Source organism: Podarcis liolepis, assembly GCF_965112155.1.
Source record: "Podarcis liolepis genome assembly, chromosome: 17".
NCBI lineage: Eukaryota > Metazoa > Chordata > Lepidosauria > Squamata > Lacertidae > Podarcis > Podarcis liolepis.
This window is the reverse complement of record NC_139571.1, coordinates 31,000,053-31,016,266: the sequence shown is the minus strand read 5'-3', so window position 1 is coordinate 31,016,266 and position 16,214 is coordinate 31,000,053. Positions and strand designations below refer to the sequence as shown.

The 16,214-nt window shown below is 43.6% G+C and overlaps 1 protein-coding gene across 10 annotated transcripts in view; it reads left to right on the top strand.

Annotated features, from left to right (window-relative positions):
• The window catches only part of ZNF462 (zinc finger protein 462), a 137,473-nt gene extending 121,722 nt beyond the window's left edge, over positions 1-15,751 (top strand). For all 10 annotated transcript variants that reach the window (XM_083481350.1, XM_083481353.1, XM_083481352.1 and 7 more), the window contains 4 exons: positions 2,747-2,970; positions 4,745-4,877; positions 9,277-9,391; positions 12,812-15,751. In XM_083481350.1, the coding sequence (XP_083337476.1) occupies positions 2,747-2,970; positions 4,745-4,877; positions 9,277-9,391; positions 12,812-13,025 (686 nt within the window). In that variant the 3' untranslated portion in view covers positions 13,026-15,751. The remainder of the gene's footprint in view (positions 1-2,746; positions 2,971-4,744; positions 4,878-9,276; positions 9,392-12,811) is intronic.
• The last annotated feature ends 463 nt before the right edge of the window (positions 15,752-16,214 follow it).

Here is a 16,214-nt window from a genome sequence, read left to right as displayed (position 1 = left end):
TCCCCAACAGCCTAACCTCCTGAACCCTTTTGGCACTCCTATTCTCTGAGCTGTGGAAATGCAAATCTATGCCCAGCCAGAGCTTTTCCAGATAATGCAATTGCAGCCGCTATCTTCTATTAAGGCATTCCCAAGCTGCCTTTGAAGAGATGCCCTGACAGTTTTTCCCAGTGCTGAATGCAGTCTTACCATGAACAATATGCCCGGGGCCTTTAATTTTTCTCTCTAAGTGCAGTTACTGTTTTACACTACTCAGCAGAAGGAAAATTGTGGGGTTGTGAGAACCAGCTACATTTGCATTCCAGGAAAAATAAGTCACTGAGCAGAACAACTTTTCAAAGGGGTGGGTTAGTATAATAACTTCCACCTTGATCAGATGTGCATGTAGCTATTGCTTTGTTACTGGATTCCTGTTTATCTAGGTTGATTTTCCCCCACCCACACAAGCGAAATTCACAAGGGCAAGACATTCAGAAATTGTAATTTGGGATGGCCGCATATTTAACTCACTAAAGAATTCTGTTGTTTAAACTGTGTTTGTCCATGAAGGGCAACTTGTATGATTTTTACCCAAATCAAATTCTTACTGCGGTAGCTCTGTAATTTGCGTGGAGAAGGAGGAAGTGCATGCGCCGCTCCGTAGCCCTGCATAGAAAACACATCATGCTATGCGCATGCTGCATGTCAAAGGCCCATAACTGTGGTGCCCTGAATCACACAGTTAGTTCTTTGCCCAGGGGGGAGTGGGTAAGTCAAGGATTGAGCCAGCATGCATTCTGGCCTTGGCTCAGTTGGTTAGACATCAGGGGTCAGTAGACTTTTTCAGCAGGGGGCCGGTCCACTGTCCCTCAGACATTGCGGGGGGGGGGGCGGACTATATTTTGAAAAAATAAATGAATGAATGAATTCCTATGCCCCACAAATAACCCAGAGATGCATTTTAAATAAAAGGACACATTCTACTCATGTAAAAACAAGCTGATTCCCGGACAGTCCATGGTCTGGATTTAGAAGGCGATTGGGCCAGATCCGGCCCCTGGGCCTTAGTTTGCCTACCCATGGCAGCGGTTCTCAACCTGTGGGTCCCCAGATGTTGTTGGACTACAACTCCCATCATCCCTGAGCTCTGTCCTTGCTGGCTAGGGGTGATGGGAGTTGTAGTTCAACAACATCTGGGGACCCACAGGTTGAGAAAGGCTGGGTTAGAGCATGGTGCTGATAACACCAAGGTTGCAGGTTCGATCCCCGTATGGGTCAACTGCGTATTCCTGCCTTCCAGGGGGTTGGACTAGATGATCCTCAGGGTTTCTTCCAACTCTACGATCTGCTGCAGATTAATGTGACTGATTATGTGGGTTCTAGACCGCAAAATCTTGTTCCAAAATAAAGTTTTTAGACTCCAATGTAGCCAGGGCCAGCCCACCAGTTAGGCAAAATGAGACAATTTCCTCAGAGGAAGAGGGTGGCAAATTGATGCCCCTCAGGGAGGTCTCAGTTTACCTCATTCTCCATGCCTGCCACTTTTCCTCTACATGGAGGTGCTTCCTCAGAGCAAGGCATTCTGGGAGCGGTGACTTCACATTTTTAAGTAATTTTTTAAAAGAATGCCTAGCTGCCCCCAGAAAAGGGGGGGGGGACGTACAGTACAGTGGGGTCAAATAGCAACAAAATGAAAAAAAAATGTTTACAGCCTGTGACAATTGAATTAGACTTTAAATTTATTCAAAATAAGCCCAGAGATTGTTCACAACAGCAGAAACTGGTGGTTAAGTAAATTGGTATGTGTAAGCAGGACAGAAAGCCATTCTCTCTATTCAAACCCAAATGAATAGAATGAAATTTCATTACTAATTCATTCAGCCATTTCATGCTAGAGTCGCCCTTTAAAATTCCTGTGTTGGAGAATGTCAGCTTTCAAGTCCAGGCAGCCCTCAATATTCTTCTATAACAACTTTCAAGTCAAGCTACGTTTACCAGTTAATCCTTTTTTTGTCTTATACCACCTTCTCTCCCCCCCCCCCCCAAAAAAAAAAATATTATGGAACCACATCCAACCTCCACAAACTTGCCAAACTTTTTAGTTTAGTTTAGTTGTTTTTCTTGAATGTTTCAAATAGTTTTTTCCTGTTTCTTACTGATTGTTTTAGGTTGTTGTTGGTTTTTTACATATTTTAGAACTGCTTTCAGCTTTTATTATAGTCAAGTGGTATATAAATGTTGTGGAATAAAAAACAAACAAACGAGTTGGGCCTGGCTTTTGGTGATTAAGGTTCAGCTTTGGGGGGGGGGCAGGGAGGGGACTGTTGCTGTTATTTTAATGTGATATTCACAGTTCTATCAGCTGTAAGTCTTAGGAACGAGTTAAAGTTAAATAACTTAAGTACACTTGCAGATAAGAACAGTGTCCCTGTTTGACATGGTTCATGATGAAAATGAAATGAGAAGAACTATTGATGTAGAGCTCCAAAATGTATTTTGTGTAGTTTTAAGTTTTTACCTCTATCTACCTTTTATTTTATTTTATTGCTATGGCCAGTGACTGGTGCAAATAAAGATTCTTCTGATTCTGATTCATTTGCAGAAGTAACGTCCATATCGAAAGCACCAGAGAAACAAATTGAGGGGTTTGAAATTAAATTTTGGGGAAATAGCAGAATGGCGATGAAGGGGCTGTATGTGAGTTGCCTTCAGGGAACGAGAGAAAACTTAGTAATAGAACTTCTACCATTTCTTTTCGCCCCACTAGAAGAGCGAGTGGTTCCCATAGAAGTGTGCCGTTCCAAGCTGTCCAAATATTTGCAGGGAATCGTTTTCCGCTGTGACAAGTGTACCTTCACGTGCTCCAGCGACGAAAGCCTACAGCAGCACATAGAGAAGCACAATGAGCTGAGACCTTACAAATGCCAACTCTGCTACTATGAGACCAAGCACACGGACGAACTGGATGTTCACCTTCGAGATGAGCATAAGGTGAGTTTTGGGGCGCCATCTGCGCCCATGGGTGAACATGCTATGCAGCAGACACAGCGACAGGTGGTCCAACACCTTCTTAAAGAAATGTTTCCGCAACACAATTGTGCTCTTCACTGCTGTAGGAAACAGTGCTGACCGCTAGCTTCTTGATAAGACAAATCTGTCCGTAGTTATCGGCCACTGCAAGTGGAACCTGTAGCAATATACTCTCATTCAGGGTTCCAGCCATTCTCTTCTATTCCCCTCCTCCTCCAGTTTTCCATTCCGGTTTGTGGACACGCAGCACCTTCAATAATGCATGCGTTGTTGTGGACGGCATTACATTTTCACCACACTAGCTCAAGCTTATTTTAATAGCGTTCTCTCAGCACGCACCTAACCCAAAGGATTCATAACAATTTGGCTGGAGAGCAAACATATAGCTTGCGTGTCTGTGGCAAAGCGTTTCCACTGACAATACAGCAGTTATTAATGTGAAAATACATACATGAATTGATGCAGAAGCTATTTTGCAGTTGGCTGAATATGTACCTTATTCATGTGTGGCTCTGCTGTGATGATACAATATCAAATTAGCAGCATGCATACTGCTCATTTAAAAATTTTGGGGAGTCGCAAGGAGTTGTGCTTTCCCTCTTCTTCCACCCTCCACCAATTGACAGGGAGCAGGTGGCGCTGTGGTCTAAACCACTGAGCCTCTTGGGCTTGCCGATTGGAAGGTCGGCGGTTCGAATCCCCACGATGGGGCGAGCTCCCGTTGCTCTGTCCCAGCTCCTGGCAACCTAGCAGTTCAAAAGCATACCAGCACGAGTAGATAAATAGGTACCACTCTGGTAGGAAAGGAAACAGCATTTCCATGCGCTCCAGCACTCGTCATGGTGTCCCATTGTGCCAGAAGCGGTTTAGTCCTGCTGGCCACATGACCTGAAAAACTGCGGAGAAACGCCGGCTCCCTCGGCCTGAAAGCAGAGATGAGTACCGTACCCCATAGTCGCCTTTGACTGGGCTTAACCATCCAAGGGTCCTTTACTTTTACCTACCCCCTTCTCCCACCCTCCATCAATTGATCCTTTTCGGATGGCTAGCCATGCTTAAGGATTCCCTCCCTTGCTTCTCTTTCTCCTAACTCCTGCTGCCTTCCAGCCCTTTTTTGAGAGCTAGCATTATCCCACAGGTGTAAAGAATCCGAAACTTACAAAATCTCACCCTTTATGAGTGCGGGAGCAGCTAGCCACCAACACGATGCTAGGCTACAGTCATATCAGGATGGGAGTCATCAATAGGAGTCAGTACCCAGGAAACCTCTTCATCATGTGCAGTATAGATGCATTTTAAAAATCACTTCTGGGAAGATGTAAGCCTGTCACTGAGCCCTTCTTCCCTGCTGGAGAAGGAATGCCAAATGACATGCCCCATTCTTGCTCTGCCCTATAGAACTCAAATCAATGGGTTCCTCCTTCTACCTCGTCTCCTTACGTGGCTTTTGGTAGTGCCCCTTCCAGCCCTTGTATTCTTTTGGGTGCTTGTGGGCTTGCCACCATCTCCAAAGACAGAGACCAAAGTGAGCCCTGACAGCAAAAAGCCATCTCTCTTTGGTATGTCTCGACCCATTGCTTTGCTCACATGGGAATTATTTATTGTCAGAACGTTTTGAGAGCCCCTGTTGTGTGAAAGAATGTTGGTATATGGGGAAATCCGAGGCATGCACAGTGCGTAGACCGGGAAATCGTAATAGATGAGATTACGCGACATTGTTTTCTTCCCCCCAAAGGTGAGTCGCAATTTTGAGCTGGTTGGACGGGTTAACTTAGATCAGTTGGAACAAATGAAGGAAAAAGAGGAGAGTTCCAGCAGCGATGAGGAAGAGAAGGAAGAGGAGATGAGCCCCAAGAGTGAAGCGAGAGGTTAGTATAATTGTCTTGTCTCTGATACCAAGCACATTGCTGGGACTGGCTACCCTCAAAAAGCAACATTTTTTATCTCACCAGCATTCTCCCCCCATGAACCAAGACACACCAGTGCTAAAGGAGAGAGAGGGGGAGAGAGATTGGTCTGGTTCACATATAACACTAAGCATAAGCTTATTGGATCATTACTTTGGGTTATGTGCAAACTGTGCCCAAGGGCTTAACTATGGTTTGTTCACATCTAGCAAACCATGGTCTGAAGGCATGACCTGTGGATGGCCTGTGAACCTTGATTTGTTGCAATGTTGACTTGACATGCATGCCCTTCTTTAACCGTGATTTGTTTGGCCACTACGCTCCAGGAGCACCCTAATTTACAAAGGCAGAAGGCAGTGCCAATTAGAAAAGAAACAAAGCTTTGGAGAAACAAATCATAGGTTATTTGATTACCCATGGGACAACTCAGGTTTACCTTTTTTCTTAAACCGTAACTTAAGAAAGCCATGGCTTCGTGTTATGTGTGAACCAGGCCATTGTATTTCCTGGATGCTTTAGAATGGCCACTCCGTGTCTCCCGGAAATATTCAAACAGCTGCCAGATAATGGAGAAACAATTGGTGCACAAGCAAAAAGTTCATAATAGCTGTTGAGTGGTTTGGGGTTGTTGTTTTTTTTTGCAATGTCCATATGAAATGAATAGTCGATCATTCACCTTTATTATAGTTTACGTTCATTATAATCTCTTCACCTAATTCAGATTTTCAACTAATATGAAGATGGTTAGCTTATGGCTAATGCACAACCAGAAAGTTGTATACAATATATAATTGTATATTTGTACTGCAGTGCCAGCACCAACTATCTCAGCACCAGCACAGCCAGGCAGCTATCAGTTTTCTTGCCTCGGTGTTACTGCAAAAATGATTATCTGTTTGTGACAACTGGGCTGGGTATGAGAAGCGGGACAAAGGTGGCTGGGCTGTTTAAATGGCAGTTGCGTCCTGTCAAAATGTAGTTCTAGCAGTGAGGCTTCTGTATTATATACAGATACAATGGAACTGGTGAGTTCTAGCGGTGAATCCATGGGCATTTGCCTCATCCCGTTGGACAAGAGTCAACATGGCCTGAGGAATGGGTAGAGGGGATTCCACCAACATTTGAAGTGACTGGCTGGAGAGAGACCCTGTTTGGAAATAAAAGGCTGGTCTCAAACTCCAGAAGTCAGAGGAGATTCCATCAGTCATGTGTCAAGTAGAGCTTTACTGTGTCAGAGAGTATGTTGAAGAAGAGGGCAGAAGAAGGAAGAGCTGGAAGCTGGAGCCAGGCAGAGGACATTGAAGCTTAATGGTTTGGAAGGCCTATGAGAAGCCCAGAGCTAAAATCACTGGCTGGTGCTAAAAAATCGTATTGGGAAGAGTGTGTGTCTTTGAGAGAGCTGTGCATCTAAGAGTCGGTGGGGTTGCTGGACTAGGGTGACAGCAGAAGGCCTGTCAGAAGTCTTTGAGGGACCCAAGAGGCATCCAAACTGTTGGTGTTTGGAGTTAATAATACATAGCTTGGAAGTTTAGCTGACCACTGAAACACTGTTGGAGAAGCATGCTTTACACTGGATATAATTACATCAAGACTCTTGAGTTTGCAAAATAAGAAAGCTAAGTTTATTAAAGGAAATGCATACTTCATACGGAAGATCCTGGTTCCATCTAACAAAGGTGGAGATACAAAGAGTTGTGCATCCTGTTTGTTCTCAGCAGGAGAGAGGTCTCCTCTCCCAAGGTTAAGGATGCGGAAGAAGGAAATGAGGTCAGCAGTCTTGAGAGTATCAGTCTAACACTGAAGGAAGATCAGTAGTTGGCACAAGAAAGACAGTCTAGGAAAACTCTTGGCTCCTCTCTTTCTACCCTTCCCATGCAGATATGTCAGCCTACAGTGCAAGTTGTGTTGCATCCCAACATTTTAAACAAGAAAAGTCTTAAACCATCAGATGAGGGGAAAATGTTGAATTCCAGTCCTCTAAACCATGATTATTTGTGTCCACTAACATTTTCAGTTGCCCCTTCACACCTGACCCCCCACTACAACCAAATTCGGGATTAGGGAGAGAGTAGGACAAAGAAAAGCAAATTATGCCGATTGTCTAATACATGCTTATTAGAGTAAATGTATGCAAATATGCCCACTCGGAATGAATTCATTTTCAGCACCAGATTTTCATTAAAACTGCAGACAGTTCCCCTCCTTTTCCTTCCTCATGTTGTGGCAAATTTATTCTGTTTGAGGACCAAACTGTGAGATACTTATGTGGATAAAGATCAGCGTTCTGCGAAAGATGCTTTTAACATCAAGAGGACAAAAAAAAAAAAGAACCCAACTAAAGTAATGTACACTCCTTGATAGATGGTTTTAACAATCAATGCATGAGAAAAAGCTTTTGGGAAGAAAGTGACAATATCTCTTCTTTGCACTGAAACTGCCCAGAGAAATAAGGGCAGGCTCTTGTGTGTATGTGTGTGAGAGAGATTTTCAGTAGCTTAAGTTAGCTCATAAGCTGTGTACATTATAATAAAACGTGGAAATGAGGCAAGCAGAGATCAGCAGTAAATGAAGCAAAATCCCCATTTCTTTCATTATGTACTTTGAGAGGACTCCGGGAAGGCAAAGGCATTGGCATTCTGTTGTTTTCTTGCTCAAGATAATCCCCACTAAAGAATTAATGCTTGGAGCAGATGGCGCCATCTCATTTTCAGTGAAAAGAATCAAGCGAGATAGTCCAAGCAATTATTTTTAATGGCCTGTGTGGCGATCATCTTAATTTTGTGAGAAAACGTTTCATCTTTTGTTTGGTGGCCTGGTCGCTCTTGTTCACACAGGGGGCCTGCGTCTCAGCCGTGTGGAATGTCTACTGTGCCTTCAAGGTGTCAGGAGTTCTCAATTATATTTGGCGGGGCATGATCCAGCCAGAACTTAAGCGTTTCTCAGTCGCATTGATCTGAGCACATTATTTGTTCTTTCTGGCGGAAAATCAACGAGACTTGGAGTGTTCAAACTTTGGCTGGATCAGGCCTCCAGTTGTGATTGGCAGGGCATGCCCAGACTAAATAAAACACTTTGTTGGGTCTTACCCTGAACAAGGGGCGTCCTTTGTAGAGGAGGAATGGCTGCAATCCATGTCTGATTGGAGCCGGTGGCAAAACGTACGCTTGTTTCAGTGAGCCTGGAGTGCATTGTAAATGTCTGGTGAGCAAGGCAGCTAATGCTGCCAAGCTGCTCCTTCCTTTCAGATTGCCTCTTGCCTATATTTTCACAAGACACCTTTGGTGGGTGGGGAAGAGAAGGTTAAACCCAGTTCTAAGACTACACTTTTTACTAATTGTAACCCCCAAAGAACCTATGGCAAAACCAAAACTTTTGTGAGAGCTGCTTCAGACATTATAACAGCGTGAAGAGATTTTTTTGGGAAATGCCTGTATCTCATGTTCTCTGGCTCTCCGTTTGAGGTGAAATAGTTTTTTCTCAGCTCTGCATTAGCTTTCTGGTGGAAGATGATCTGTTCTGTACAAGACAGTGAGGCAAAGGAACAAGGGGTGCCTTTCCTGTACTCTTCATATTACGTCCAACGCCATTCTTGGAGTGCTGAGAATTCTGTGTTAAGAGATCTTTAGTCTCCTTACATAACCAAAGGGCTTCTTGGGGACAAGAATGTAACAGTTAAAGCAGTTCAGCTATGGAATTGACATCTTGCCCTTGCACCTATAATTGTTTTAAAGGGTGTTAAAGAGAAAGGTACCATATTTTTTGCTCTATAAGACTCACTTTTTCCCTCCTAAAAAGTAAGGGAAAATGTGTGTGCGTCTTATGGAGCGAATGCAGGCTGCGCAGCTATCCCAGAAGCCAGAACAGCAAGAGGGTTCGCTGCGCAGCGATCCCTCTTGCTGTTCTGGCTTCTGGGATTCAGAATATTTTTCCCCCCATGTTTTCCTTCTCCAAAAACTAGGTGCGTCTTATGGTCTGGTGCGCCTTATAGAGCGAAGAATTTACAATGAAGGTGAAAATAAGAGATGAATAACTAATCAGTTACATTGGGTGTCGGGAGGGGGACTAAATCTGAAAGTTTGCACATGAAGCAAAATCTTTTAGTCAAATGTTATTATTTCTTAGTTTGGCCACTTCATATATGCCTAAATGAGCACTGTTGAGTGCCCATCTTCCTTACTCAATCCAAATTTGCACATGCCTTAGGGTACGTCTAGGATACTGGCATTCTCATCTCAGATTCCTTTTTTAAGAGGTCTTGTTTACATTCTCTTGGGCTTCAAGAGAAACTTCGTTTTCTGCTTCCTTGAGAGAAATGGGAGGACTCTTACATGAGCCTAACATATGTATTGTTTTCTTCCAGGGTCCATGAGGTTCTCAGAGAATGGACCACCAGAAAAACGTTTCCCCTGTGAATTTTGTGGCCGGACGTTTGCAGAGGGCTCAGAGTGGGAACGGCACGTGCTGAGGCACGGCATGTAAGTTGGTCGAAGTCTCTCTGCTTTGAACACATCGGTTGGCACATAGGAAGGATAGCTCAGTCGATTAGAGCACAGTGCTGATAATGCCAAGGTTGCGGGTTCAATCCCTTTATGGGACAACTGCATATTCCTGCATTGCAAGGAGTTTGACTAGACAATCCTCAAGGTCCTTTCCAACTCTACAATTCTGTGATTCTAAGCCGGTCTGCTGGTCCATCTAGTTCAGTGTTTTCTACACTGACTGACGGAACCTCTCCTGGGTTTTTGACAAGGGTTTGTCACCCAGCCTAACTTGGTGGCCGTTGGGAGTTGGAGTCTTAACAACAGAAGGGCTAAAGTTTCCCCATCCTTCCCTTAAAGCCTAAAAAATTGGCTGTGGCATAACCTTCCATGATTTGGAACGCACTTCACCCCATGTCATCATCCAAATGGAACCCTGCAACCATCATTGGAGGCCCTGTTTCATGTGCCGCCTCTGTGAGAGGTCCGGAGGGCGGCAACACAAAAACAGGGCCTTTTCTGCAGTGGCTTCCTGTCTGTGGAATGGTCTCCCCAGGGAGACTTGCCTGGCATCAGCATTAGAAGGGGGTAGGATGTTTTTAATATATTTCTCTTTCCTCTTGATTTTAGTGTCTGTCTGTTTGGTTGCAAATTGTTGATAAATTTTAATAATAATAATAATAATAATAATAATAATAATAATAATAATAATATAGAAAAATAGTGTTTAGTCAGGGTGACAAGGCCCTCTGATTCTCCAGGTAGCCTCCTCCTTCTCCTCCTCCTCCTCCTCCTCAGCTTATTTTAAAACTTAATAACAAACCATCCCCATACAGTGGTACCTCGCAAGACGAATGCCTCGCAAGACGGAAAACCCGCAAGACGAAAGGGTTTTCTGTTTTGGAGGCGCTTCGCAAGACGAATTTCCCTATGGGCTTGCTTCGCAAGAAGAAAGCCCATAGGGAAATCTCCGGTGACCTCTTTTAAATGCTGGTAGTGGGGAGCAAAGCCTTTCCCCCCCTCCGGCCTTCAGAAGAGGTCCAGGAAGGCCGGCGGGGGCCGAAAGGCTTTGCTCCCCACCACCAGCATTTTAAAAGCAGTCCGGGATAGCAGGGAAGCGCTTCCCGCTATCGCGGACGGCTTTTGGAGGCAGGCGGGGGGGAGCAAAGACTTTCGCCCCCCCGCCCGCCTTCAGAAGAGGTCCTGGACCTCTTCTGAAGGCGGACGGGGGGCGAAAGTCTTTGCTCCCCCCTGCCTGCCTTCCCGGGAGAGCGGAGAAAGGCAGCACGTTTCTCCGCTGTCCCGGACGGCTTTGGAAGGCAGGCGGTGGGGAGCAAAGACTTTCGCCCCCCGCCCGCCTTCAGAAGAGGTCCAGGACCTCTTCTGAAGGCGGGCGGGGGGCAAAAGTCTTTGTCCCCCCTGCCTGCCTTCCCAGGGGCTTTTACATCGCCCCGGACAGCGGAGAAGTCCTCCGCTGTCCCGGGCGATTTTAAAATGCCGCCCGCCAGCATTTTAAGATCGCCCCGGACAGCGGAGAAGTCCTCCGCTGTCCAGGGGTTTTTAAAAATGCTGGGGGTGGGAAGAAAAGCCCTTGTGTCCCCCCCCCCCCAGCCTTCAGAAGAGGTCGGGGGACAGACTGTCCCCGGACCTGGTCTGAAGGCGGTTTCCATAGGAACGCATTAATTGATTTTCAGTGCATTCCTATGGGAAACCGTGCATCGCAAGACGAAAAACTCGCAAGAAGAAAAAACTTGCGGAACGAATTAATTTCGTCTTGCGAGGCACCACTGTATAGCCTAATCCCAAAGGAAAAATTCAATGGATATACAATGTCAATGATCCAGTCAAACATTAAGCAGTCATCTTTGGTTGGCCAATTAAATAATCTATGGCCTTTTAAACAGGGTTTTTGTTTGTTACTGTGTAATGGGTTTTTATGTTGTAAACCGCCTTGTGATCCACAGATAAAGGGCAGTATAGGAGTTAAATAAATAAATAGCCAATCAGAACAGTAATTTGCTGCAGTTTTGCATAAGAATGGTTCATTCTGGAACAATGCCCACAACCAATAAACTGCAAGCATTTCTCTCTCTCTTTTATAATGATTTTTATGAATTTTTCCAAATTACTACATAACTCCAATCATTTATTATTTTGGTTACACATTTTCTTCTTGACTTCCCAACCCTTCTTCCCTGGTCCCCCCCTCCTTTAATCCCCCCGATAGCAGCTGCATTAAAACACATTTATATTTATTGTCTAAGCTTCCAAAGTCCTTTCTCTACATTCTTCCGTCGCTCACATCTCAAATCCTGTGTGTGATTTCATATAAGAATGATAGTTCAATAGGTGATGCACCAATGGCCTCCATTCTTCTAGGAAGATATTATCATTTTGTCCTCTTATTTTAGCAGTCCGTTTCGCCATTTCTGCATAGTCCCATCAGTTTTTGGAAGCCACCCTTCCATAGTTGGAGTCTCTTTGTCTTTCCGTTTCTGTGCGTATAAAGTTCAAGCTTGCGAGCATTTCAAAATACCACTGCCCTTCCGTTTTCCTCCAGTGGATGCCCCTGGAGCAATCTGAATTCGTTCAGGATACTTGTAGCCAATTACGCTGCCACCGCTATTCTGTCCCGTTCCGAAAGAGAGGAGTTTTGCCAACACACCACTTTAAGAGACCGCGTGGAAAACATCAGAAGGAGTAATGGGCTGTTTGTGTTGGCTCAAGGCAGGGCCAGGGAACTATGGCAAAGACCCATTGGTTTATTTTCAGATAAAATGGCTTTCTTTCGTTAGCCACCGCCACTTGGGGGTATGGCTTACGTAGAATGAATGAATCTTTCTTTGTGTCAGCCATAGCAATAAAACAACAATACTATATACAAAAAATAGAAATAAAAAGTCAATTATATAAAATACATTTTAGGGTTTTGAATCAATAGTCAAATAGTGGATCTTATTCTGATTTCCCCAGCTAAAAACCTGGCAACCTTTGCTGTCACCTGCTCATCTTGATCTGCCAAGAGAAAGGACACTGTGGCAGTGGTTGGGCGACCTGGAATGGACAATAAAAGATGGGTGATAATCTCATTCCTCAGGTCTTTATAAAGAGTGCAAGCCAGAAGGGCATGTGCCACTGATTCGGCACTGCCATCTCCACGGGGACATAAGCGGTTTTCGTGTGGAATCTGTTGGAATCATCCCTCAAATACAGCTGAGGGCAGTACATTCAATCTTGCGAGTAAAAGCTCCCCTATATTTTAGAATTGCTAGTGTATGCAGATAGGGTGCCAGAGAGTCGAAATGTGAAGGTGGAAAATAGTCATACCATGGGCAAAAGTTTCTTATCGTGGCCAAGTCGTTCTGACGCTTGAATGCATGTCCAAAATGCCTCACCTTCCGTTTTCTGAATTTCTAGGGCTGTGAATGAAACCAAGCGGGCGATTGTTGAAGATAGCCAGCCGAAAGAGGAGGCGGAGGAGAATGTTACGGTACCACTGGCAGAAGAGATGGAAAGCAGCGCGGAAATCGTGGTGGACTTTTCCCACAAGAACGAAACTGCTGTCTGTATTGTTGCTGCTGCTGCTGCTGATAAATCACTCCAAGAGAACGAAGAGGCCAAAAGCGAATGAGCACCTGGTGTGATTTCAAACAACCTACTTGAACAGTGATGGATGGGACGGGGTGGGGTGGGGAAGGGGGGGCGAGGAAGAATCAAAGCTGCTTTTAGGACTGAATGATCTATTTTCAAAGCACTGGTACCTGTGTGTGTGTGTGTGTGTGTGTGTGTGTGCGTGCGTGTGTGTGTGTGTACATATATTAATTTTATTTAATTGAGGACTATGTGGCTCCAGTACCATCTCTGCAACTCTTCTGGATCTTGACAATGGGAAGTTTATGTTCATTTGGACTTGAGAAGCAAACTCCCAAATATTCCTCGCGTTATGCCGCCGTGCTTTGCCCTGGAGACTTCGGATTGTTTCGAGGACGGAAGAAGCGTCACGAGGATGGAAGATGTAGAGGACAACTTTCCGGCGCACAAATGTGGGCGCCTTTTTTTCTAGTTTTAATAAACATATTATGCTTTTTCCAGACTGACTGACTTGCTGTAGAAGAAAGAAAGAAAGAAAGAAAGAAAGAAAGAAAGAAAGAAAGAAAGAAAGACTGCTTAAAACAGTCACCTGTTTCCTAGTACCTCAGAATTAACCAAGGGAAATAAAAAAAAAAAAATACAAATCTCTGCATTTGTCTGTACTACCTGTTGTCATTGTGGTTAAATGTAGAGAGAGAAAGCGAGAGAGAGAGAGACTGATGGGCAAGATGGTGAATGGAAGGGAAAAAAACACAACCACAAAGTTTTAAAAGAATGGAAAACAAAATTGTGCTCAAAATCCCTGTGGGGGTTTTATTTCTTAAAATACTGTGATTTTTTTAATTATTTTAGTATAAAAAAAATACAAAAGAGAGAGAGAGAGAGTTCCTAGATACCTGTCTGTGGCTTGTCATCTTTTATTCCAGGTAAGCTGTTAGCGTTCAGCTATTATTTCAAAGTCATGTGACTTGACTCTGTGCCGTTCTTGTTTTGCCCCATGTCTATGTCTGCTCAGCCTGAGGGATTGCAAATACAGCACAATTAAGGGTTTTTCTTTCCCCATGTAAAGTAATGTTATTCCCCCCCACCCTGGTCCACCCACCCACCCAAGAGATGGCGTTGGGAAGGAATATTAGTTATTGTGAATAGAATTGTGTTGCTCCCCCCCCCTTTTTTTAATTTTTAACATGTGGAATTAGCAGAGAAGTAACGTTTTCTTTTTTTAAAAAAAAAGACAGAAACAAACAAAAAAATAACCCCGTTAAACTAAAAAACCAAACTTACAGCACAGCTATGCAGGTTGTGGACCAATCAGACGGGTCCTCATAATCATTCTGTTGCTTGTCAAATTGAACATCTCTCACTGGTTATTATTTTGGTTATTAAGAACGGTTGCCTTTTTCCTTTTTTCCTTTTTTTTTTTTTTGGTATGTGGCGTGTCTCGTTTTTTTGGGTGGAGGGGGGAGCTGATTGAAAAACACGTCATTTTGAAAGCTTGAGGTGACCAATTTCTGTACTGTTGGGGACCTGGAGATCTCTTGATGGATTTCAAGGTGAGGGTCTATAAACTTAATGGTATCACCTCCCGTTAGCTCTTCGCATGAGAAAAAAACAGCGTAGCGTAAATAGGAATTTGCACACGTGGAGATGGAGATTGTGTTCCTTATTCATGCAAAAAAAGTCTTGTGTGAACGTGAGAACACAAGCTTGGGACCCACGGGTGATGGTCTGATTGTGAACAAATGGGTTTCTATCCAAAAAGTAGAAAGTACTTGACTGAAACCTAGTTTTAGAAATGCATGTGTCTCTTTGGGTTGTTTTGGTTTCCTTTTCCTTTTTCATTTTTTGTTTGGCGCTTTTTTAAACCGGGGGGGGGGGTATTGGGTGGGGTTAGGGGGGTTGGGAGACAGGAAATTGCTGAGAAGTCAGTATCCAACAGAACTTCTCATCAAATTGATGGTGGAAAAAAGAAAAGAAAAGAATAATACTGTTGCATTTGTGGAATAAGTGCTACTCGAAAAGCATGGTGTTTTGATTTTGAGGATTCATATTTTGTGGGGTGGGATTTTTATTTTTATTTTCTACTTTTTATTTGGAGGGAGGGAGAGTCATGTGGAAAACACATTGAAAGGACAAGTATAAATACACATTTTGTGTCTGAATGTTTTCTTTTTAATTGGCCTCATTTCAAATGTATTTAAACAGTTCCATACCTGGATTGGGTGTTTTGTAATGGTTACCAAAAATGAAAAAGATGAAAAAAAAAATAAAAAATGATTGTGACATGCTTTTATCACTACTTTATTTTTCAAATAACATGTAAATATTGTAATCCATTGGATTTGTTTTGTTTTGTTTTTTGCTAACCTGTTAATAAATATATGGGACCATTATCCTTTTTAACAAGTCTAGAATGTCATATTTTTTTCTTGTGTTCCCCCCCTCCCTTCCCAAATGTATACCTTGATATATTGTGGACACACATTTTAGATGCATTATTATAATTCTGTTGGCTGTAATGATGACCTAGGATTGAGAATAACATTTTTCCCCCATTTGTTTAATTTATACAGAGGACTTTTTCAGAGTTTGACAGAAGGAAATAAATAGTGAAATGATAACCCACTGGCTTCAGAACTCAGTATTTCCTAATTACAATTAACTACTGCTCAGTGTTTGGTGGTACAAGGAGTGGAAGTTCTGAAATGTTGCACTGATAACTTTTTTTAAGGCAAAAGAAAACAAATAAAGACTTTTCAAAAGCGAGTGTATGTATGGTTCAATCTAAATTAACTTTAACACTCAAGTTGCAGTTATTGACAGTTAATTGCTGAAAACCTGTCCAAAGTAAAAGAAACTGTCACAAGATGGGCATGGGAAGGAATGTTTTGATCCAAGGCCAACCCATGACATTTTGCCGCCTGAGACAAAGGAACAGGGTGCTCTCTCCCCCTGCCCATTTCACATATTGTAGGTGTCCAGGCTGATGGTTGAATGTTGCTTCATCCCTAGGGCCTCAGGGTCACAGGTTATTCTAGGGGAATACTGCACTTCACGATCTTCCTGAGGTAGTTGCCTCACTTTGCCCAACGGTAGGGCCGTGCTTCCACCTTCTTGGCCAAAAGGGGGTTGTTTCCTTTTTAAAAACAACCCCATTCTCCTTGCAAGACCTCGAAACAGTTTAAGGCCAATAGATAAAATGACCCTTAAACCAGGGTTTCCCCCAACT